This window comes from Neofelis nebulosa, chromosome 14, assembly GCF_028018385.1.
Source record: "Neofelis nebulosa isolate mNeoNeb1 chromosome 14, mNeoNeb1.pri, whole genome shotgun sequence".
NCBI classification, from domain to species: Eukaryota; Metazoa; Chordata; class Mammalia; order Carnivora; family Felidae; genus Neofelis; species Neofelis nebulosa.
Window position 1 is genome coordinate 83,596,002 of NC_080795.1, and position 25,782 is coordinate 83,621,783.

General features: G+C 43.3%; 1 protein-coding gene across 5 annotated transcripts; it reads right to left on the reverse strand.

The window, feature by feature from the left end:
* LOC131494833 (zinc finger protein 252-like) lies at positions 1–25,775 on the reverse strand. 5 transcript variants are annotated; one of them, XM_058699544.1, is made up of 6 exons: positions 25,293–25,775; positions 18,294–18,505; positions 16,111–16,185; positions 15,598–15,724; positions 14,906–15,019; positions 1–3,870 (listed from the first exon to the last, which is right to left on the reverse strand). In XM_058699544.1, the coding sequence occupies exons 3-6, from the start codon at positions 16,147–16,149 to the stop codon at positions 1,511–1,513; spliced, it is 2,640 nt and encodes an 879-aa protein (XP_058555527.1). In that variant the 5' UTR covers positions 16,150–16,185; positions 18,294–18,505; positions 25,293–25,775; the 3' UTR covers positions 1–1,510. The 5 variants fall into 5 exon arrangements, with proteins under 5 accessions (XP_058555527.1, XP_058555529.1, XP_058555528.1 ...); XM_058699546.1 differs by lacking the exon at positions 16,111–16,185; XM_058699545.1 differs by lacking the exon at positions 25,293–25,775 and having other exon boundaries at positions 18,294–18,567.
* Between the last annotated feature and the right edge of the window lie 7 nt (positions 25,776–25,782).

A 25,782-nucleotide genomic window follows, 5' to 3' on the forward strand; every position in this document is an offset into this window, starting at 1 on the left:
AAAAAAGCTCCTTTAATAAATGGGAAAACTGGAATAATTTTATTAGTGAAAATGACACTATAAAGGAATAAAATGGCCATTTGCTCTCACTTATTCTTTCTTACCCTGATTCTTATATACAAAGCACCATTCCATTATAGCTTATCCCAAATATTAACTGGTCAATCTCCTCTCAAGTGTTTGTTCATATGGCATTCAGATTGTTCATCAAAGACTCTAAGCTACTTTCAGTTGTCAGATTTCAGCTTCTACAACTGTTTCTCACAGACTGCTGTTGCTGAATTTCTATTTATTTATAACCTGTTTCAGACCATTTTGATGTTAATCTTTCCTCCACAAAGTAAGTAGGAAAAAGTGCTAAAGAAGTTTCTGGAGAACAGGGTTCTGAGGATACTGAAGTGAACCACTCATAAGGGAACCTGGGGCAGAAGCACCACAGGCAAGGGTGGCAACTCTGGAAACTGGCTTTAGGAAAACAGAGCTCCCAGGATACTTGTCATCTCAAACATCAAGAACCAAAGGACACTGAGACCTTGCTGACCAACATCACTCTGGAGGACAAAAGGCAGCTTTAAAACATGCACACAAGAGTTCCCAGGCTGACAAACAACTTGCACAATTATCTACCTACCTACCTCACCTGGAATCCTGTCCTCTGGCAGCAGAAGGACCTGCCACTCCTCACCAGAGTCTGCTCAGTGCCAGGCTGCCCAGAACACAGTTATGACCACTCACCTTCTCCCCCCGAGAAACTGATACAGAATACACCAACCTTGGTTTTGAGAACAAAACCTGTTAAGTCATATCCCATATACCACTGTGTGTCTACTTTATGGCTACTTTCCTCCCAATTCACAGGAGTTTGTCTTTCCCAATTACCTTGTAGAAAAACCCATTTTACTTGTGTCATTCGACTTCTTAGCAGGATCTTAAAAGTTTCAATCTACACATAGGCCTCATGTCATTCCTTAACAAACTTTACTCAAGCTCATAAGGTTTCTCTCCTGTCTGAATTATCTGATGCTGAAAAGGGATAACATTTTTGAAGTTAAAGGGATATTCCTCACAATAGAACGAAAACATTTTGAAGAGGGCCAAACAAAGAAATCCCAAACTGGCTCTATCATGATTGAAAGTGCAAGGATTCCAGTGAACTTTTCTTGAACCTGAAATAGATGAGTACAAGGAAAGAAAAGCAAGTGACCACATAAAATACCTCACTGCACCTTAAGATCTGGTGCTATGAAAACATGATTTTAAATAAGTATATTTAAGCCGTGCTTGTTTAAAGTACTGAAGCACAGGGCCACCCTCTGAATCTGAGGGAAGGCATGTGACCTTGGAATTTTTAGCACATAATTTTGCAGCCTACCTTTAGTTAACAGCACACTGGGAGATCTTAAATCACTGGAGAGATGAATCTCCAAAATGAAAGCTGTAAAAGTGACAGCTTTCCCATCAGTACATTGCTTCTGATGTAAAACAGGGAAGACTATCGAATAAAGTGGAGTTATTCTCCATTGTGAACTTTACGATGCTGAATGAAAGCTGCCTGTGCACTAAAGAGGGCCCCACAATTAATACACTTATAGGCTTGCTCTCCAGTGTGAATTTTCTCATGACCAGTAAGAGTTATTCTCTGACTAAAAGTTTTCCCACATTCATTACACGTATAAGGTCGTTTTCCACTGTGAACTCTCTGATGACGAATGAGGTGAGAGCTTTGTCGGAAGGATTTTCCACATTCAGTGCATTTGTAGGGTTTCTCTCCTGTGTGAATTCTCTTGTGTTGGATAAGGGACAAGCGTGCACTGAAGGCTTTCTCACATTCATTGCACATATAGGGCTTCTCTCCAGTGTGGATCCTCTGATGCTGAATAAATTGTGAATGCTGACTGAAGGCCTTGCCACACTTCTCACATTCATAAGGCTTCTCCCCTGTATGAATTCTGTGATGCTGGACGAGAGAGGAGCGGACGTTGAAGGCCTTCCCGCAGTCACTGCACTCGTAGGGATTCTCTCCAGTGTGAATCCTTCGATGGCGGACAAGGTGTGCACTCTGGCTGAAGGCTTTTCCACAGTCTCCACACTCATAGGGCTTCTCTCCATTGTGTGTTCTCTCATGTTTAATTAGGGTGGATATCTGCCCAAAGGTTTTCCCACACTCGTTACACTCATAGGGTTTCTCTCCAGTGTGGCTCCTCTGATGCTGAATGAGGTGTGAGCCCTGGCTAAAAGCCTTCCCACATTTGTGACACTCATAGGGCTTTTCACCATTATGGACTCTCTGATGCTGAACAAGGGAAGAGAGCACACTGAAGGCTTTACCACACTCATTACATTCATAGGGCTTCTCACCATTGTGTGTCCTTTGATGATGAATGAGATTAAAACTCTGGCTGAAGGCTTTTCCACACTCATTACACTCATAGGGTTTTTCTCCAGTGTGAATTCGCTGATGCTGAATCAGATGTCCCTTTTGACTGAATGTCTTCCCACACTCATTGCATCCATAAGGTTTTTCTCCAGTGTGAATTCTCTGATGCTGGACAAGGGACAGGCGAGCGCTGAATGATTTTCCACACTCATTGCATATATAAGGCTTCTCACCAGTGTGAATTCTCTTGTGCTGAATGACTTGGGAACGTTGACTGAAGGATTTCCCACATTCATTACACCTATAGGGTTTCTCTCCAGTATGAATTCTCTGATGAACGATAAGGGTTCGGTTCAGGCTAAAGGATTTCCCGCATTCATTGCATTCATAGGGTTTTTCTCCTGTGTGAATTCTCTGATGTTGAATGAGAGATAATCGTGCACTGAAGGCTTTGCCACACTCAGTACAGTCATAAGGTTTCTCTCCAGAATGAGTTCTCTCATGCTGAAGGAGGTGTGACTGTCTACTAAAAGCCTTCCCACATTCCTTACATGTGTAAGGTTTCTCTCCGCTATGAGTTCTCTGATGATGAATCAGGTTAGAGCTATGACTGAAGGCTTTCCCACACTGATTACACTCATGAGGTTTCTGCCCAGTATGAATCTTAAGATGTTGACTATACGATGAACGTGTACTGAAAGCTTTTCCACATTCACTGCACTCATAAAGTCTTTCTCCAGTGTGAATGTCATGGTGCTGAATGAAGTAGGCATGAGCCCCGGAAGCTTTGTCGCACTCAGTGTAGGTGTGGGGCTTCTCTCCACAGTGAACTCTCTGATGTTGGTTGAAGACAGAGCAGTGACAGGAAGTTTTTCCACATCCACCACACTCAAAGGGCTTCTCTCTGGTGTGATTACTCCCATGTTGAGAAAGAGCTCTACTCTGGCTGAAAGGTTTTCCACACTCAGTCCACTCAAAGGATTTCTTTGGATTGTTAACCCTCTGACTCTCACCAGGAACTGAACTCTGCCTGGCCACTTTCACAAACACATCTGTCTGACATGATCTTTCTCCTAGATGGAAACATGGGAGATTAATGAGGTCCTGAGTTTGTTGAAAGTCATCTACATGTGGCACATTCTGGTGGAGACTCTCCCCTCTAGACCCTCGATGAAATCCGACAGGGTTTGGGTCTGCAGTGCAGTTTACCTCCGTGGAACCGGATATCTGACCTTCCCCCATGGGGGTTTTCACACGTGTCAGTGTCACCGGTCTGGAATTGTTCTTCTGGGGGAAGGATTTCTTAAGTCTTTCCACTGTAGATTTTCCCCCGTAATTCTTTATCTTTCCCTCAGTTTTACACATTTCTTCAAAATCAGATTCCTTGGATATATTTCTTGCATGTTCTTCTGATTTTGCTCTCTGGGACTCCATTGCTTTGGAAATTTCCTGTTTTGGAGTTAATTCCTTTTTTTCCATTAGAGACTCAAAACCTGAAAGAATGAAGAAAAATGAGTTATGTGTATTCTACTATGGGAAAAAGAATTAGAGCATAAATAGGAACATTTATATGAAACAAGTATCTCCTAGGAGGATACTGGATTTTCAGAATGCAAAAGCAAAAAATGACCTCAATGGGATGAGGGAAGAGGGGAGAGAAGCATTCTATCAAAGCAACAATAGCTGGTGTGGGGAGGAAGTAAGGAGAAGCCCAAGGTCAAAGTGTTACATCTGCAGACGGGCCAACTAGGCACAGATAGAGCAGAAACAGTGAGGCATGACTTGAGGGCGCTCAGAAAGGTGATGAGGGTAACAGGAGTGGAGGCTCAGAAGGCCACCTCTGCTGATCATGCCATTGCTGCATACTTTGCAAACAAGGTATCTTCTTATAGCTTCTTATAGCTTTCTATAATAGATATTCAAATATTTGTTTAAAAATAAATGAATGATAAAAGGCTTGTAATGAATAAAGGGTATACAGAATAATAGATAATGGAAAAATGATTTGATATGGACAAATTGGCTTTATAGAAGCAAATTAGGGTAAATAGAGAAAAATAGATACAAAGAAAAGATACAAAAACAGATACTCATCCAAACAGCAGGCACAGTACAAGTCAGAAAAGCTAAATGTGTGCACCAGTCCATACCACACATTCCCAATGTACAAAAGTACCTGAGTATTGGTAAAAATTGTGATACAACCGAATTCTGAAATTCAATGAAAGGAAATTTACTAAAGACAAAACAAAAATTTCACACTAAACCACTAAATCATGTGGACACAATGACTGTTGGAAGGACAACCCAGGTCAGAACACTGAGAGGGGAGCCCTATTGTGGGATGCCATGAAAGCATAATTGAACCTCTCTTTTGTAAACTAGTTATTATAGAGCTGTAACAGGCTGTTACTTGCAGACTGTTTGGCCAGACAAGGAAACAGAGCTGAAAACGTTGATTAGATGGTGTCTAGCATTGGGCTAAGTCCTTTTAAAAGACTTCAGTGAACTACTCACAATACTTCCAAGGGATTTACTTAAGTATGGAAGCTAAAAACAAACAAAAATTTATTCTAGAAACTTATGAGCAGTCTGAAGGGGCAGACTCTGGATGTAAACATCCAGAATTCCTGTGGCTTCTATCAGGAGTATCTGAAGTGTCAAGAGTCCTCAACATCTTAGGAGTGGAGTCTAAAAAGATCTCAGTCGAGAGGTATTATTTCACTGGGTAGGAAACAATGAAGAATGTGAACAAAATGAGAAACCACAGAAGAGGGGTGCCTGGGTGGCTCAGTTGGTTAAGTGTTCGACTCTTGATTTTGGCTCAGGTCATGATCTCACGGTTTGTGGGATTGAGCCCCACTTTGGGCTCTGTGCTCACAGTGTGGAGCCTGCTTGGGATTTTCTCTCTCTCTGTCCCTCCCTGACTTGTGTGCACTCTCTCCCTTTCAAAAACAAACAAACGAACAAAGCACAGAATAGAATGATCTGTGGGTCAAGAAGCAACATCTCATGCTGATTCATGCTGCCATTTTCCCTCAGGAATCTAGTGATTCTTGGTTGCCTATTTGTATTTTAACACGAGACAATAAAAAGATGCTTGGGAACTCTGTGTATGAATGGTACTTGTCAAGTGGAGGCACATTTGAGTAAGGTGGTAGTTATAAGGCCAGGGCATCCCCAAATGTCAAAATTTAGAAGTCTTTCCTCTATGGTTGGTTTTTTGAGGCAATCCCCTAACTTTTGCCTTAGATAGACGATGCCTTACTGTTGGGTATTCTTTGTACAAAGTTAGAGGAAGGATGTGTCACTATTAGCTGTTTCTGTATTTACACCTTTTAGTTGGTATCTCAGGATTCAGGTCTTTTTTAAAAAAAAAAAAACTAAACTAAAAACAACTCTTTATAAGTGGTAGACTGTTTTTCCATCAGGAGGTACAAAATGTCTGGTTGCTTCTCTTTTTTGCAATGTTAGCAGCCATTAGTGATCATTATTTATATTCATTTTTATTAAAAAAAATTTTTTTTTAACGTTTATTTATTTTTGAGACAGAGAGAGACAGAGCATGAATGGGGGAGGGTCAGAGAGAGAGAGGGAGACACAGAATCTGAAACAGGCTCCGGGCTCTGAGCTGTCAGCACAGAGCCCGATGCGGGGCTCGAACTTACGGACCGCGAGATCATGACCTGAGCCGAAGTCGGCCACCTAACCGACTGAGCCACCCAGGCGCCCCTATATTCATTTTTAAATTTGGAATTTTGAAATAGTGATTTCTAATTCTGTCATTGTTTTATTTTTCTTTTATTTTTTTTTTTACAGCTGGAAGCTCTATGATGAGAAATTTCTACTCACCAATTGTTCAGTTATCCTGAGGTATAACACATCTTACAAAGGCAGAATAAACACTTGATATATTTATTCACCAGTTTTCAGAATAATGAATCAATTCCCTAGCATTCCTCAAAGGTGACCAATGAGTAGGAAATTACTCTAACAAAGTCTAACTCTAACAGCTCTAACAGGGGCGCCTGGGTGGCGCAGTCGGTTAAGCGTCCGACTTCAGCCAGGTCACGATCTCGCGGTCCGTGAGTTCGAGCCCCGCGTCAGGCTCTGGGCTGATGGCTCGGAGCCTGGAGCCTGTTTCCGATTCTGCGTCTCCCTCTCTCTCTGCCCCTCCCCCGTTCATGCTCTGTCTCTCTCTGTCCCAAAAATAAATAAAAAACGTTGAAAAAAAAAAAAAAAGAAACATTTAACAGCTCTAACAAAGCCTAAGACCAACCCCTTGACAAGACATGGTAATTCAATGTCATGTTATCTTTCTGCCAAAAGGAGACTTAATCCTCTTTCAAGAGTATGACATCAAATGGAGACTCTATAATGTTTTATCTATAATACTGACTCTCAATTAAATATCAGAAAGTATGTTAAGAAAAAGAATAATGACAAGAAACCAAGAGAAAAAAATACACAATAGAAACAAACCCACAGGTGATTCAGATACTGTCATGAACCAATTTCAAAAGCAAAACTGATTAGTATATATAAGAACATAAAGAGATACAGAATGTGACCAGAAATCAGACGGAAACTGAAATTAAGAGTTCAATAGAGAGTTTCTTAGCAGACAGGACATAATAGAACAGAGGATTACTTAACTGGAAGGTACACAAGTAAAAGTATTCTTAAGTTTCAGACTGAAACACAGAGGGGGAAAAAAGGACAGGAAATATAGAAAAGAGCATAAGAAACAGGTGTGATATGGCAGAACAGTGTAATATATGTATAGTTACAATCCCAGAAAAAGAGGAGAAAAGGAACAGGACAAAAGAAATACCGGCTTCCTCACACCTATCAGAATGGCTAAAATCAACAACCCAAGAAATAATAGATGCTGGCAAGGATATGGAGAAAAAGGAACGTTTGTGCACTGCTGGTGGGAATGTAAGCTGTTGCAGCTGCCCTGGAAAACAGTATGAAGGTTTCTCAGAAAGTTAAAAATAGAACTACCATATGACCTAGCAATTGCACTACTGGGAATTTTCCCAAAGAATACAAAAACACTAATTCAAAGGGATTCATGCACCCCTATGTTTACAGGAGCATTATTTACAATAGCCAAGATACGAAAGCAGCCCGAGTGTCCGTCCATTGATGAATGGATACACATGGTGTATATATGGACAATGGAATATTATTCAGCCATAGAAAAGAATGAAATCTTGCCATTTGTAACGACATGGATAGAGCTAGAGAGTATTATTCTAGGTGAAATAAGTTAGAGAAAAAAAAATACCATATGATTTCACGCATATGTGCAATTTATTTTATTTTTTTTTAATTTTAACGTTTATTTTTGAAGGAAAGAGACACAGAGCATGAGCAGGGGAGGGGCAGAGAGAGAGGGAGACACAGAATCCGAAGCAGGCTCCAAGCTCTGAGCCATCAGCACAGAGCCTGATGCGGGGCTCGAACCCACGAACTGTGAGATCATGACCTGAGCTGAAGTCGGATGCTTAGCCAACTGAGCCACCTGGGTGCCCCTCATATGTGCAATTTAAGAAACAAAACAAATGAGCAAAGAAAAACAAAAGAGAGAGAGGCAAATTAAGAAACAGACTCTTAATTATAGAGAACAAACTGATGGTTTCCAGTGGGGAGGTGGGTATGGGGATGGGCTAAATAGGTAATGGGGATGAAGGAGTGCACTTGTTCTGATGAACAGTGGGTGATGTATGGAATTGTTGAATCATTCTATTGTACACCTGAACCTCATATCACACTGTATGCTAGCCAACTGGAATTAAAATAAAAACTTAAAAAAAAAATATTAGCTTACAACTTTCCACAACTGACAAAAATCTACAAATCATTGCAAAAAGCTTGAAGAATCATAAGCAATATAAATGCAAAAAGACCCCACACCTGGGTATAACATAATCAAAGTGCTAAAAACTAAAGAAAGAAAATATTTAGAGCAGCAAGAAGAAAAAGACTTATCAACTTAAAAGCAAAATAAGATTGCAGGCTGACTGTTCAACTGTAGAAGTGGAAGGCAGTAGACAAAAGGGTGTTGTTAATGGGCTGAAGAAAATAAATGGCAACACAGATTTCAGCATCTAGCAAAAACAGTCTTCAAAACTGAAAGCTAGGAAATTGCATTTCCAGGATGACAGTGTAAAGAACTCACTGGATCCATGTTACAGCAAAACAAAGATGGTAAGAATTATAAAAACAGATGAACACAGGGGAAGGGATAGAAAAATAAAATAACAGAGAAGGAGGCAAACCATAAAAGACTCTTAAATATAGAGAACAAACAGGGTTGCTGTAGGGGAGGTGGGTAGGGGGACGGATTAAATGGGCGAAGGGCATTAGGGAGGGCACTTTTTGGGATGTGCACTGGGTGTCATATGTAAGAGATGAATCACTGGGTTCTATTCCTGAAGCCAAGACTACACTGTATGTTAACCACCCTGGATTTAAATTAAAAACAAAAACAAAAAAACAAAAAACAAAAATGACAACAACAAAAAACCAAACTAACAATGATTTAGTCTCCGGAAATTATCCTAAGGGCAAACTGCAAATCAAGAAGCAGTTTTCTTATTCAAGAAAATCTACTAAAATTTGGTATGAACACTGAGAATGTAGGGCATTTGAGCCATGACCCACTCTATCTGTACCCACAGCTCAGCCTGACAGATGCTGTACTTGGGTTCGGTGGGGACAGGAAGAAGGGGCCTTTCTCCTTGGCTCCCAGTGAAAGCTTACCACATCTCACCAGGAGGTTAGGCCACGGGTAGTTACCATTCCTTCCAACTCCAAGGCAAAGAGGCAAAAGTCCTGGTGAGTGTGGCTGAGAGGGCAGGGAGTCACCCTGCTGGAGTCAGAACAAACCTCTAACAATGCTTTAAAAATACCACAGCCCAAGTTTAATTGGATCAGACTGCTGAGCTATTTATACCCTAGGGTATTATCAAAACAGTAGAGCAATCTTTGTTGCTTTCCTCACATAGCAAATTCCAAGGGATTCAGGAGCTCTGTGCCAGAAATGGGGATGAGAACCAAATATGTATTCATTATAAATCACAGTATCACAGATAGGAATATTTTATATGTGACAAAGACAGCACAGAGGAGGTGAGTGAATGCAGAGTGCTGTTGGGAGTCAGAAAATGACAGCAGGTGGCTAATGGAATGTACAGGAACAAATGAAAACAAATGGTAAATACAACAAACTCTATATTCATTCTTGTTCTCATTTTTTTTCAATTTTCATAATAGATATAATTAACTATATAAAGTAAGAATTATGAAAATGAATTGTTTCACTTGGAACATACAGAGATGGAACTGTGTAACATTAGCACAAAGAGAGGAAGAGAAAATAAAGCCATGTAGGAGCAACAATTCTACATGCCCCTGGAATTGTTAGTATAAACCAGAAGGAGATTGATAAGTTAAGATGTACCTGGTAAGTTCTGGAGCAACCACGAAGAAACTAAAGGTACTAGGTACGGCCATGTAGCTGAACTCACCATTGGAACGGGACAGGCAGTGATTTGGGCTTCTTCAAGGCCAGGATTTGCCTCCTCTGCTCTTTCTCTGTCTCACAAGCCTGAGGACAGATGTGTTTATGATGCGGAGCATAGAGATGGGGCTGGAGATGAGCATTTGGACATGCTGCTCCAGAGGACGGCAGACAAAACAGATAAACTGGCTTCTGAACAAGCATGTCCAACAGGGAACACACCAAACAGGGACTCTACTACATGAGGAAAAGAAACTTTTATCTGTTCAAGCCAACGTATATATGGTCTATGAAATACTGTCACCTAGTGCCAAGAATGAACATTTCTACATAGGAAGATTTGGGGTGATTTTATTCTCATTGGTGTACTTCTCTACAAGACTATTTTGGTAAGATGATACGTGTTCACTGTATAAAAATACTTTTTTTTTTTCTTTTTAGGCAGAGAGAGAGAATTCCAAGCAGGCCCCATGCTCAGCTGCACAGCCAATGAAGGGCTTGATCCCACCACTCTGGGATCATGACCTGAGCTGAAATCAAGAGTCAGCCACTCAAAAAACAGTCACCAGTCACCCCTAAAAATAATAAATTATCTTATTTTTTAAGTTTATGTATTTATTTTGAGAGGAAGAGCGAGCAAGCAGGGAAAGGCAGAGAGAGAATTCCAAGCAGGCTCTGCATTATCAATATAAGTCTGGTGTGGGGCTTGAACTCACGAACCATGAGACAAGACCTGAGCTGAAGTTGGAAGCTTAACTGACAGAGTCACCCAGGCACCCCAAAATAAAACACACATTTCATAGCTTCCTACTCCTCTGGGATCAGAATCACATCTAACACACATCTAACACAGCCTGCTAGGCCCTAATGCAGTCCTGTCTACTTCTCTTTAAATTTTTTTTTAATGTTTATTTATTTTTTGACAGAGAGAGAGAGAGGCAGAGTGTGAACTGGGAAGGGGCAGAGAAATAGGGAGACACAGAATCCGAAGCAGGCTCCAGGCTCCAAGTTGTCAACACAGAGCCCAATGAGGGGCTCAGGCCCACGAACCATGAGATCGTGACCTGAGCCGAAGTTGGGACGCTTAACTGACTGAGCCACCCAGGTGCCCCTGTCTACTTCTCTTTAAACATGTGTGTCTCTGTTCTGGTCTGTCCTCCCCTGTACACTATAGGCTCTGACAGCCACGAGGATGCTACCCAGCTTGTTCACCATAAGTAAGCCAGATCATAGCTGAGTGATACATTTGAATTCATACACGTTCTGTGCCCAATTCCCAGCCTGTCCTTGACAAATTCTTCTGCCTGGGTGTCCTTGTCCTTGGACCCCCTTCCCTTTTGCTCAGGTTCTTCTCAGGCTCCTCCTCCTACCTAAGAGGCAAAGCCACAGGACCACCAGGACCACCAGACAAGGCCACCAGGAGAAGAAGCATGTTAAATGCTCAGCTGCAGGACGGTGAACATCCCTGAAACTGGGCAGAATGACAAAGTCCATCCTGGTCTCAGGTGGCACAGAGGAAACCACACAGTCTTGGAGCCAAACAGCCATGATTCAAATCCCAGCTACTCCCCAGCTGTGTGTAACTGACTCATCTCTCTGATCATCAACTTCCTCATCTATGAAATAGGGAAAATAATGCTTCTGGCATGGACTCTGAGCCCTCAAGAAATTGTAATGGGAGGTTGCACCAAAGGCCCTTGGAAATCTCCTGGAAGATAAACCACTTCTTACTTCCAGGTAAGGAGATATGACAAAATAGAAGTCATCAGGGGACAATGTTTAACATATTGTGTAACCCACAGAGGGTGGTGCATGTGGAGAAACGAAGGGGGACCCAAAAATAAGTTTAACTGGTTTAATTTCATCAGGCAAAATCTGGGTAAGAGAGTTACAGAGGCATGCTACCACTTAGTTACTTTACAGCACTTCTGCCAACTCTACCCCTTTCCTGCCAGCATGGACTCATTTCCCTATATGCCACCATTCCCACCGTGTGCACCCACGTATACAGGAAACTCGATAAATGGACTGTGCAAAATTGCAGGGTACAAGAACAATTTGCAAAAATCAACTATATTTTTATACATAAGTAATGAAGAATTGGAAATACCATGCACAGCAGCATAAATATGAAAATACTTAGGAATAAATCTGACAAAAGATGTTAAATGCCTCAATGCGGAAAACTAAAATACTACTGAGAAACTGAAACATAAATAAATGGAGACGTACATCTTGTTCATGGGTCAGAAAACACAATATATGTCAATTCTCCCCAAACTGGTCTATAGATTCAAAGCAATCACAATGAAATGCTAGCCGTCTAGCAGGAGCAGAAATCAACAAGCTGATTTTAAAGATCATATGGAAATACAGAAGACCTAGAATAGCCAAAGCAACTCTGAAAATGAAGAAAAAAGTTAGAGAATTAATACTACCTGATTTCAAGACTTTTAAGTTTACTTATTTATTTTTGAGCGCACTTGAGTGGGGGAGGAGCAGGGAGAGGGACAGGGAGAGAGAGAGGGAGGGAGAGAGAATCTCAAGCAGGCTCCACACTGTCAGCATGGAGCCCAGTGCAAGGCTGGGACTCATGATCCATGAGATTATGACCTGAGCCAAAATCAAGAGTCAGACACTTAGCTGACTGAGCCACCCAGGCACCCCTGATTTCAAGACTTTTCATAAAGCCTCAGTAATCAAAACAGTATGATACTGCAGTAGAGACTGACAATAGACAAACAGAAGACAGCAGAGAGTCCAGAAATAAACCCACACATATATGGACAACTGATTTGTGACAAAAGCACAAAGGCAATACAAGTGGAGAAAAAATGTTGTGTTTTTTTTTTCTTTTTTTTTTTTTTTTTAAAATTTTTTTTAACGTTTATTTATTTTTGAGACAGAGAGAGACAGAGCATGAATGGGGGAGGGTCACAGAGAGAGGGAGACACAGAATCTGAAACAGGCTTCAGGCTCTGAGCTGTCAGCACAGAGCCCGACGCGGGGCTCGAACCCACAGACCGTGAGATCATGACCTGAGCCGAAGTCGGACACTCAACCGACCAGCCACCCAGGCGCCCCTGTGTTTTTTTTTTCAACAAATGGTGCTGAAACAAGTGGATTAACAAATTAAACAAATTAAAACTTGGTGGGGCACTGGGGTGGCTAAGTCAGTTAAGTGTCCAACTGGCTCAGGTCACAATCTCATGGTTCATGATTTTGAGCCCCATGTCGGGCTCTGTGCTGACAGCTCAAAGCCTGGAGCCTGCTTCGGATTCTGTGTCTCCCTCTCTCTCTGCTCCTCTCCTGCTCACGCTCTGTCTCTGTCTGTCTCAAAAATAAACATTAAAAACATTTTTTTAAAATAAAAATTAAAAAGCCAAAAAAAATTTAGCAACCAGAAAGCAAAAAATCCAGTTAAAAAATAGGCAAAGACATGAACAGACACTTCACCACTGAAAATACACAGAAGGGAAACAAGTACATGGAAAGACAGCTAACATCTTTAATTACTAGAGAAATTAAAATTAAAACCACAATGAGACACCACTACACATCCATCAGAGTGGCTAAAATGAAAAAGATTGATAACACCAAGTATTGATGAGGATGTAGAGAAAATGGAACCCTCATCCATCGCTGGTGGGAATATCAAATGGTGCAACCAGTTTGGAAAAGAGTCTGGCAGTTTCGTAAAAAGTTAAATATATACCTACCATGTAATCCAGCCATTCTATTCCTAGGTATTTATCCAAGAGTAAAGGAAATGAATGGTCATACAGGGGTCTGCATACAAATGTTCATAGCAGCTTTATCTGTTATTAACCCCACACTGGAAACAACCCAAATGTCTGTTAACAGAATTGATAAACAAATTGTCGCATATCCATACAATAAAATACTAATCTAAAAAATAAACAAAATAAAAAATAAAAAAATTAATAAATAAGTTATTGATACATAACGTGGAAGAATATCAAAAGAACTATGTTGAGTCAAAAGATGACAGACAAAGAAAAGAATACATGCTCTATGATTCCAATTATATAAAGCTCTAGGAAATGTAACTTATATAGACAGAAAGCAGATCAGTAATCACTTCACGATAGAGATGGGAAGAAGTGAGAAGGTGGGATTACAAAGAAACAGGAGAAAGTTTTGGGGGTAAAGGATATTCTTGCTATCTCGACTGTGGTGAATAGTTTCACACGTACATACATAATGCACAAATGTTAGCATATTGCACATGTTAAACATGCATGGCATATTAATGCTTAATATACCTTAATAAAGCTGTTTCTAAAAGGGGGAAAAAATGCATGGAGTGTGGAGCCAGTATGCCAGAGATCCAACCCAGCTCTTTTCCTGGCCAGCTGTGTGATCTCAAGGCCAGCAACTGAATCTCTCGTGCCTCAGTTTCTTGAGCACCAACTGTGAGGACCTTGGAAGATTGCATAAGTGCATGTACTGAGCACAAATGTCCAGGCATTGTTAGCTGCTGTGGTAGCACAGAGGATTCAGCTACACTTACTGTTCACTATTTATATGCCCATACTCTTTGCTACACATGAAGAAACCCTAACTCATGTTTTTCTCCAAGGCCCTGAATCAGCCTGGGAAGTCTAAGTGAGCAATAGCAGGAATGACTCTGGGCAGGAGGGCATATCTCTGGGTGGTCTTTCCAAGCAGCCAAGGCAGAGCTGACCAGCAAGGCCTGAGAAGGAATGGGCAGCCAGGGCAGGGAGTCAGCGCCCCAGAAAGATACCTGAGCTCTTTTCTGGGATCTTTCTGATCATTTCCTAGGGTTAAGGGAACCATGAACTCATTTATGGGTATAGAGAGAAACGAGAAGAAAGGCAGAAATGGAGAAGAGGGAAAGCAAAGCCTTGGCAGTGACAAGAGATGTGGCCCAGAGCTCACAGAGAAGGGCCTGGAGAAGTGGCAGCACCTGCCACCAGGGGCAGGAGAGCATGGGGGCATTCCTGGAGACTTACTTCCACTCCTGTGATTCCGGATCCAGCTCTCCTCAATTCTCAGTGACTGTGGGGCCCATGGTTCTTCCCCCTTCTCCAGCCTGGAGATGACATCAGGTTTGGAACGTTGAAGTCCTGTTCCAGAGAAAGGAAGCAAGACTGACAACTCATCCAAGTCCAGGGCAGGATGGCCCCATGGGCAGCACGTGTGTGCTGGTCATGACCTCCCCTGTCGCCTGGTCTGCTAATCAAGGAGACAGATTCAGGCCTCTGCCCGAGCTGAAGAAAAGTTAAACCCAGCTCTTCTGGGGGCTGTAGATAAGGGACAGAGTTGGGGCCTGAACACATCACACTAGAAGACTCATAGAGTCTTGGTGTCTACCAAGGACTGTCTACAAGGACTAAAGGGAAGCAGCACATTCTGGTGTAAGGTAGGGCTCTGAAACCAAATGGATTCAAATCCTAGATCTGTCCCTGACTGCCTGTATGAACTTAAATGAATGATACTCTTCTTCTATACTTCCTACAAGGAAATCGGGGTATCCATGGCACTGCCTGTCCTCTCCTCTATGCAGACCAGGCCTGCCTGGGACCAGGGTCATAAATGTCTTGCGTTCGGGCCCAGGGGATGAGGAGCCTCTTAGCCCCAAGCCTAGCCCCAGTCCCATTCATGAGCAAGGAACCCAGAGCCCAACTTCAGAGAGAAGCCTTACCCAGCGAGACCAGATTTCTGTAGGTTTCCAGCATCACGTCCCTGTAGAGGCCTTTCTGAGCAGGGCCCAGACAGCCCCACTCCTCCCAGGAGAGGAGCACAGCCACGTCCTCAAAGGAAACTGAGACCTGGAATGACGAGATCTTGTTGCAACCCCAGGATCAGGCCCAGGGTGGGTCTGGGGTGTGGAGGAGCCATTAGGCTCAGGATGGGCAAAATCCCTCTGAACGCATGTACCAGACTTATCCTCACAAGAGTGGCCTCTTTGAGGCAGGCACCATTTCCACTTGTCTTTGTCTGCTGAACCCCTGCCCTCCACTGTGTCTGGTCCAGGGATTGGGAAGACACAGTGTGGAGCACATTTCAGGGACCTGAACTCAGGGACCGAGGACACTGGTGAAGACAGGGAGCCAACTACCCTCTGGGACCAGCCCCTCATAGAGAGAACCATGGAGAGACTCCAGCCAAGAAAGGGCTAAGGCCACACAGAGGTGTCTCCATGCATACCACTCACCTGGGGCCCATCAGGAAGGAGCTGCTTGACGGCTATCATTGGATCTTTGAGCTTTTCCCAAGGAGGTGGGCAAAACTGCAGGGAGAGGGAAGACTGTAATGGAGTGTGACCAGCCTGCTTTTCTCACAGCAACACTGAGACTTCTGTGCCTGGATCTCAAGAGGTCTATGGCAGCAGACATGGAGTGTGGGGCTGCCAGAAAGCCCTGGGAAGGGCAGATGGACTAAGCACCCAGTAGTCTCTGAGACTATATCCCCTTGCCCACCATGAGGCCTCCCCAGCAGCCCCTGGTACAACAGCATCCTAAGGCCACCATGTGATGGCCCCAGCAGTGCACCTGGCTGGAGGAACCAATGGGCTGCATCTCAGGCCCTCTTAGGAGGTCTTGGAGAGTGGGCAAACACCTGAGGACAAGCAGACCAGGCTCTTTCTCATGCAGTGCACAACAAGTAGGGAGGCTGACAGACAAAATTTTAAGTGCCTATGACAGGTGACGATAAAGGATAGAAAGAATGACTAGCATGAGGGCAGTACTTGGTGGTAGGAGATATTTTACAGAGGATAGTCAGGGAAGGCACCTTTGATAAAGCAACATCAAAGGAGAGATCTCACTGTAGTGAGGGCAGGCAATATGTGGATATTAGGGGAGATATATCCTAGGAAGGGGAAAGCACAAGTGCAAAGTTTATGAGGTGCAAGCTCACTTGATGTGTTCAAGTAAGGGCGAGGAGGCCAGAGGGGCTGAAGGGGAGCTGGGGAGGGCACGAGAAAAGAGGGTGGAGAGCCTCATAGACTATAGGATTTGGGCTTTAAATCTGAATGATTTAAAGGATCTAGAAGGTCTGGACAGTGATATGACCTTGACAGGTCTTGTGGCCTTTCCAGCTGCTGCTTTGAGAACAGACTGGGGGTGGGGGGTGGGGGCTATCAGGGCCTAAACAGGAAAACCAGTTGGAAGGCTCTGGCTATAATCCACTAGAGGTGACCAGAGTGGTGGCAGTAGCTGATAAGTGATCAGATTCTAGATGCATTTCAAAGGCATACTTAATAGGATTTGCTGATGAATTAGATTTGGGATAAGACATCAAGAATTCTGGCCCAAGCTATTGAGATGATGACATCTCCATTCACTCAAAAGGATAAGACTGTAGAAGTACATCTGAAGGGTAAAAATTAAAAATTGGTTTTGTATGTGTTGTATTTAAGATGCCTATTAGACTTACAAGTGGAGAATGAGAGCTTTTGCATATATGGGTCCATAATTCAGGAGAAGGGCCGAAGCTGGCTGGGTATACACTGGGAACTGTCAGTATACATATGACATTTAGAACCCCTCCTCTGGTTTTACTACAGGCTGACAGGTGACATGAGGGTTATCACTCTCAGCAAAACCTTCCCAATCAGCGTCTGATACAAAGCTAGCTTCCACCTCCACAGCTCCCCACTCCATGCAAACGAACCCCTTAGTTCAAGTAGAAATGTGTATCGCTGGTAGGTCTGCACTCTGCCTTTGCTTCCAGACTGACAGGAAGGCATGTAACACTGCTGCTGGAAGCATAGGCTCTGGAAGCTAAGACGGCTGAATTCCAAATTTGGATACACCACCTACTAATGCAAAGGTCCCCGGTAAGTGACGAGTTCCTACACAGACCTTAAAATGAGAACACTACCGCTATCCTAAGTGACTATTTTGAGAATTAAATGAGGAAAATGTATAAAGTACTTTGTATAGTGTTGGCAAACCATAACCAAGAAAAATATAACTAAACCTTAATCACTATCATTAAGGCAATGTTTATTGACCGCCCAACAAATGAATGAACGAACGCCGTGATTGTTCTAGCTCCAGAAAGTGATTCCTGCTTGTCCCCTTCAGACCCAGGAACCGAGGTCCCTTCCCTGACAGCTTTAGCAACTCTATCCTTTCACCTAATCTGCTGCGTGAAAAGCACTTTTCGAGAAAAAGCACAATTTGATTCATCCCCTGACCACGTCCCAACCTCGCCTCCTCGCTAAGGCCTTCTTCATCCACGCGGCGACCCAGGGAGCCTGGACGCCACCGAGCGGGTTTCCGCGGGGGCCTCCGCCCTCCCCTGCCCGCCTCCCCACACTCCACGCCACCTCCGCGCGCTACCCACCGCCGCTCAGACACCTCCGCGCCGGCCGCCCTCTCCCAGACTCACTCAGTTCGTACACGGAAGGACGCGCCCCTCGCAGACGCCAGGCCCTGAGCGCCAGAGCGGCCGGACAGGAAGTGCCCGCCTTGAACTTCCGCCACGCCCTCCATCTCGCCACCAATCGGGTTCCCGGTTCCGGAGGCTGCTCACAGAAGACTCTGCGCTACTGGCAAGTTCCTGGGTCCTGGTCCTGAGTTGGTTGCCAGAAGCAGACTGGCCTTGTGAGAAATGTTAAAAGCTCTTTAGAGAGTTGCGAACTGTCACATGGCGGAAACTCATGAAGAAAGGAAAAGGATCAGAGAAGGAATAAGTGACAGTGAAACAAAATCTTTTATTTTTCTTATTCCCGATTATTCTGAAAGATTGTTTTTCAAAGTAATAATAGCAACGATATATTAGGTTATTATAGCACATGGATGAGTAAAATGGAAGACAGCAATGTCATAAGGGATGGGAGGGAGGAATTGGGAATACTTGGTTATAAGTACCTATGCTACCTATGAAGCAGTATAGTGTTACTTGAAAGCCGGCTCAGATTAGTTCTACTAGATATATTTGCTAGATATATTAATATCTATAATATAGATATTAATATAGATATTAATTCTACTAGATATTAGTAGATATCAATATAGATATTAGTTCTACTAAATATATTTGCTAGGTATATTAATATCTATAATATAGATATTAATATAGATATTATCTATAGATAATAATATAGATATTAATATCTATAATATAATTAATATACTAGATATATTAAAATATTTTCATTTATTTATTTTTTTTTATTTGAGAGAGAGAGAGAACGAGTGGGGGAGAGGGCAGAGGGAAAAAGAATCTTGAGCAGGCTCCATGCTCAGCGTGGAGACTGAAGTGGGGCTCCATTCCATGACCCTGGAATTATGACCTGACCTGAAATCCAGAGTTGATGCTCAACTGACAGATGCACCCAGGAGCCCCCTTTTTTTTCTTCTCCCCATGCTATATGGAGACTTATTTAAAACCTGAGGACACAAAGTTGAATGTTTTTTGTTTATTTTTGAAGGAGAGAGAGAGAGACAGCATGAGCAGGGGAGGGGCAGGGAGAGAGGGAGACACAGAATTCGAAGCAGGCTCCAGGCTCTGAGCCGGCAGCACAGAGCCCGATGTGGGGCTCAAACCCACAAATTGTGAGATCATGACCTGAGCCGGAGCCGGACACTCAACGGACTGAACCACCCAGGCGCCCCGTGAGGACACAAAGTTTAAAAGTAAGAAGATGGTGGAATGCCTAGGTAGCTCAATCGGTTAAGCATTCAACTTTTGATCTCAGCTCGGGCCCTGATTTCAGGTTTGTGGGTTGGAGCCCCATACTGGGCTCCACACTGGGTGTGGAGCCTACTTAAAAAAAAAAAAAAATGGAAAAGCTATCGAAGCTGTATAACTTAGAGATAAAGCAATCTTTTTATTTTTTTAAGTTTATTTATTTATTTTGAGATAGAGAGAGAGAGAGAGAGAGAGAGCGAGCGCACACAGGGGAAGGGCAGAGAGACAGGGAGAAAGAGAGAATCCCAAGCAGGCTCTGCACTGTTGTACGGATCCCGATGTGGGGCTCAAACTCACGAACCAGGAGATCATGACCTGAGGTGAAACCAAGAGTCAGATGCTTAACTGACTGAGCCACCCAGATGCCCCAAGATGAAGTAATCTTTAAGATCAAGGTATTACTATAGATAACAGAATGCCATTAAATAATTCTGAAATGTTTATTTAATCAGGAAGATACAAATATTTAAAATTCACAGAATAAGAGTTTCAAAATGCTTCAAAATTAGAGAATCATAAAGAACAATACACATACCATCATAGTGGAAGGGTATTATATGCCTTTTTCAATAACCGATAGACCAGACAGACAAAAAAAAAAAAAAAAAATCTAAGGATTGAGGGTTTTTTTTCCCCCTCCTGACACCAACTATGTGGTATCCTCTCCAATACCAGCTAGACTCCTATAACTCAACTAAATTTTGACACTTAACTACGAGAGGTAGAGCAGACCACACAGGCTAAGGGCTCAGCCCACAAGACTTCCCACACTAAAGATATCAGTCACAAATATCAAGTGCCAGGGATACTCACACTTCTGTGTGACTGAGTTATGAAGTCAGGAGTTCCCACAACCCCCGCCCCCAAGCTCAACAATTTGCTGGAAGGACTTACAGAACCCAGGAAAATGCTAACTCATGATTACAATTTATTATAAAAGATACAAATCAATAGCCAGATGAGGAGGTATGGAAGGGAAGTCTGAAAGGATCTCAAATGCAGAAGCTCTGTCTGTGTGGAGTTGGGGTGTACCACTTCCCAGCACATGGATGTGGTCACTAACTTGGAAGCTCCTCAAATCCCCTCCTGTAGGGGTTTCCATTGAGGTCTCATTATGTAGGCATGAGTGTGGTCATTGATGATTGGCTCAATCTCTAGCCCCTCTCTCCTCTCTGGAGGTTGGGAGATGGTGCTGAAAGGTATAAGCCTCTAATATAAGCTTATTATTATTTTTCTGCTGACCAGCTCCCATCTTTTTTTTTAATGTTTATTTCTTTTTGAGAGAGAGAGAGAGAGAGAGAGCACGTGAGTGGGGGGAGGGACAGAGAGAGGGAGACAGAGGATCCGAAGCAGGCTCTGTCCTGACACCAGAGCGCCTGGTGTGAGACTCAAACTCAAGAACCGCGAGATCATGATCTGAGCCAAGGTCAGACACTTAACTGACTGAGCCACCCAGGTGCCCCTGACCAGCCCTCATCTTGAAGCTTTCTAGGGGCCCACAAGAATCATTTCATTAGAACAAAAGATGCTCCTATCATCTTTATCACTTAGGAAATTCCAAGGGTTTTAGGAGCTCTGTGCCATGAACCAGGAACAAAAATCAAATTTTGTTTTTATTATATACATGATTTGTGTCCCACTTTGAATCCTAATAGCAACTAAACAATAACATATGCAGGATTAATTACCCCCAAATGTGAAAGGTCTTTAGGGAGGAAGTTGTAAAACTTTATTGAAAAATATTATAGAAGATTTAAATAAATGAGAGGTATACAAGGCTCATGTAAGATTCATGACTGTTTACTACAGAGATTCAATCTGCAACAAAATCTTCTATAGAATTAATTTGAACAAAATCCCAAAGGAGTTTTTAGTAGAAACTGACAAGCCAATTAAAAAATTTATATGGAAAAACAAATAGTCAAGGTGCCTTTGAAGCAAAAGAAAAGGTGGGGTTTACCTTATTTAGATCAGACTTACTATAAAGATTGGTAGTGAGGGACTCCTGGGTGGCTCAGTCAGTTAAGCCTCTGACTTCGACTCAAGTCATGATTTTGTGGTCCCTGAGTTCAAGCCCCACGTCGGGCTCTGTGCTGACAGCTCAGAGCCTGGAACCTGCTTCAGATTCTGTCTGCCTCTCTTTCGGCCCCTCCCCCACTCACAATCTGCCTGTCTCTCGAAAAGAAACATTAAAAGAAAAAAAGATTGGCAGTGAAGCATAGTGGCATTAGTGTGGGGATATACAAAAGATCTAATGGAACACAGTGAAGAGCTCTCAAATACACCCCACATATGTGGAAATGAACTACAACAGATGGACACTGCAGATCTGAATTCACAAATGAGGGTAGAAAAGCTGATTATCCCTATTTGAAAAATAAAACTGAATTCTACTTTACAAAAGACACAAAAATCACCCCAGACTAAAAATTTGAATATGAAAGGTAAAGCCATAAAACTTTTAAAAGAGGAAGTTAGCTCTAGGTTCCCAGGTTAACAAGAGGTTCTTAAGATACAAAAGGGGAAAACAAAAAGATTGATACATTTAACACTGTTAAAAATAAGAATTTCTTGGGGCGCCTGGGTGGCGCAGTCGGTTAAGCGTCCGACTTCAGCCAGGTCACGATCTCGCGGTCCGTGAGTTCGAGCCCCGCGTCAGGCTCTGGGCTGACGGCTCAGAGCCTGGAGCCTGTTTCCGATTCTGTGTCTCCCTCTCTCTCTGCCCCTCCCCCGTTCATGTTCTGTCTCTCTCTGTCCCAAAAAAAAAAAAATAAAATAAGAATTTCTTTTCATCAAAGTACACTATAACAGAAGTGAAAAGACCCTACAACTCACTTTTTCCACTCCTGGATATATCTTAGAGAAATTCATTTTTTTAAAAATTATTTTTTAAAATTAATTTATTTTAGAGAGAGAGGGAGAGAGAGCATGCATGTGCAGGGAGGCGCAGAAAGAGAGGGGGACAGAGGATCCAAAGCAGACTCTGTGCTGACAGCAGAGAGCCCCATATAGGGCTCGGACCCACAACTCGTGAGATCACAACCTGAGCTAAAGTAGGATGCTTAACCAACTGAGCCACCTAGGTGCCCCAATAAATTCTTGAACACAGGATACATACAAGAATATTCCTAGTGCATTGTTTATAATAGCAAAAAAGTGTAAGAAGCTCAAATGTTTATTGTTGGGTTTCCTTATTCGGTGGAGTATTATCATCAGTGAAGACAGTGAACTACAGCTGTCTGTACACAGCAACATGTATAACCCTCACAAACTTATTGAGAAAAACAAGCTCAAGAACACATATAGGGTGATTTAATGTATGCAAAGTTCAAAGCATGCAAACAATGTTGTTTAGAGATACATATTTATGTTACATAAGAACACAGGAGTCCTGAAAGATTGGTAATGTCTGTTTCTGCAACTGGGTGGTAGGTAGATGCATTTTTATGATTTTTAACTTCAAATATGCTTATATATAGTTAGTCTTCATTACTCTGATTCCATATTTGCAAATTCACCTGGTTGCTAAAATCTACTTGTAACCCTCAAAACCAACACTCACACTTTCACGGTATTCATGGGCATGCACAGAGTAATGAAAATCATGTGTTCCCAGCTTAGGCTGAACAGGTGACACTCTGCTCTCATACTGTAAGTCAATGTCCTTTTCATAGTATATTCAATGGTACACTTTTTGTATTCTTGTGCTTTTTTGGTGGGGATTTTACTGTTTAAAATGGCCCTGAAGCATAGTGCTGAAGTGTTGTCTAGTGTTCCTAAGGTGTGCTGTGCCTTATGGAGAAAATACTTCATTCAGGTACTAGTTATACCATGACCATGACTTCAATGTTAATAAATCAACAACATATACTAAATATATGTGTTAATGTATATTAAATGTGACTTTAAATAGAAACATACAAGGTGATGTATCAATCGACTGATGAAAATGTTGTGACTGGAGGTTCCCAGGAACCCAACTGTATTTCCTCTAGGAGCAATGGTTCAGTATTCACAAATTCAGCATTCTCAGATATTTTATAGGACTACCTTGGATGATAATTGACTGCATATGAATATTGATATTTGCAGGTATGAAATTTGTAATAGATTTTCTAAAGAGGCTAGAGGAGTAGAGAGAGGAAATATGGTTTTGGTGGAGACCAGTGGAACTTACCTATTCAAGAGATAGGAAGTAGCTATGGTGATGGAGAGTGAAATGTTAGGAGCGGTTGCTAGAGTGGTTGTGGAGGTGTAGATAAGTCAGGAAGAGGTAGCTGAAAACTTGCACTTCCTTTTATGAATCCTCTTTCCGTGTCAAGGTGGGAGGTGGTGGAGAGATTTGGAGACTTATTGACATGGAATGCTGGGTCCTCTAGGCCTTCCTCTCTGAAGTCCTTCAAGGACCTGCCTTCTGGGGGCTTGGGGGTTTGAATAGGTGTTGGTAATGCCAGGGAAGGAAAATGAAGTCTCTGTGCAGGACAGAGGGGTTGCAGGGGCCTGTAAGAAGATGCTCAGAAGGCTGGGGGCTCAGTGGGACCACAGCAGAGTGAGGTCTGGAAAAAGTTGCCTTTGTATGATTTGAAGGGCATGTGCTGGCTGGAAGTCAGGCAAACAGCTGTCCATGTCAGCTAAGGAGCTTGGACTTCATGCTGGAGGAAATGGAAGATTTCCAGGTAAGAGAGTAATATAGTTTTTGTTTTAGAAAGTTCACTCCCACAAGATGCTTCAGAAGAGACAAAAAGGGAATGGAAGTATAGAGATTAGCAAGGCCTGGATTGAGGTTGTTCAGGGCAGAGATGGTCTGGGGCGGGGGCAGGGGCGGGGGAGACCATTTAGGAGATCAACTGATAGGATTGGGTGGCTGATTGCATCTAGGGCTGTGGAAGAGGACAGTCTGCTGTGAGAATTGTGCTCAATCACAGATGTCTGGGCTGAGAAGGCTTTCTGGAAGAAGCAGTTCTGGGCCAAATCCCACAGGCTGATTCACAGCCAAACAAAGCAGTAAAAAGTCCCTTTGGATCTGGAACCCACTCACCGCCAAAACCTCCAGTCTCCCAGGGCTGAGATACATCCTGACTGTGGTAGTTTAAAAAATATGTCTAAAAGTTTTTGAAATTCCTCCTTTCAAGAGTGGTCATGAGAAATCCTGAGTTAGAACCACACAGCTATGCTGTTGCTGCATTCCTGATCCTCAGAAACTCTATGAGATAATGTTTACTGTTTACAATCTGCTAAATTTTGTGACAACTTGTTATGCTGCAATAAATATCTGTGATGACCAAACTCCTACCCTTTGACACCTCTCAGCCCAGGCAGGCAGCAGTTCCCATTCACTGGGTCAGGAAACGACGCTTTCTACCCTGATTTCCCTGACAGGAGTCATAAGACAACACTCACGACTCCTGTTCTCCTGAAGTTCCTAGTTCCTCTTGGTTGTGGAGGTCTGCTAACGACTGTGACCCCAGACAGGGAAGAGGCACCCGGGTCTCTAGTGCCATAAGGTGGAAGGACTGCCCTGGGCAGAAAGCGAAGGGCAAGGTAGACTGTGGGGTGGGATGGGCCTCCCTCTGTAGCCCCCCCCCCCGCCCCCCCCCCCCCCCCCCCCGGCTCCGTGTTCACATCCAGACCACCAGCAAGTGCGCAGGCTTTCCCCCCTCAGTTTCTGAAACTCCTCCACATCCCCAGGCTCACCTGCCCCCAACCCGTCCGGCCTTCGTCACAACACAGCAGAGTGATCTTTAAAATACACATCTGAGTAAGACCACATCACTCCTCGGATGAAGGTCTCTCAATGGCTTCCCATTGCGTTTAGAATAGAGGTGGACTGCGGGCTATCCTACGGGGTCTATGACCAGATCTCGCACAACTCCGAGCCCGCCTAGCAACACGGCCCCAGCTCCCCGGCCTCCTTCTTGGCTACTCGAACAGTCCCGCCGGCCAGGCACAGGCTGCTCCTGGGAGGTTTTTGCTGACCGCTCGCCGTCCTGTTTCGGGCCGCTATTGACGGCGCTTCTCTGCCCGATGGTTTTTCTCTCCGCACTAAGTGAGCTTTGAGCGCATTCCCTTGCTTCAGGCGTTGTCCTTTCACCCAGAGTGGTGCCTTCAACGTAGTAAGTGCCACGAGAGCGCCGTCCAGAGGCTCCCCTTCCGACCTTTCCTAGGTTCCCTGAGGCCGGTGCGT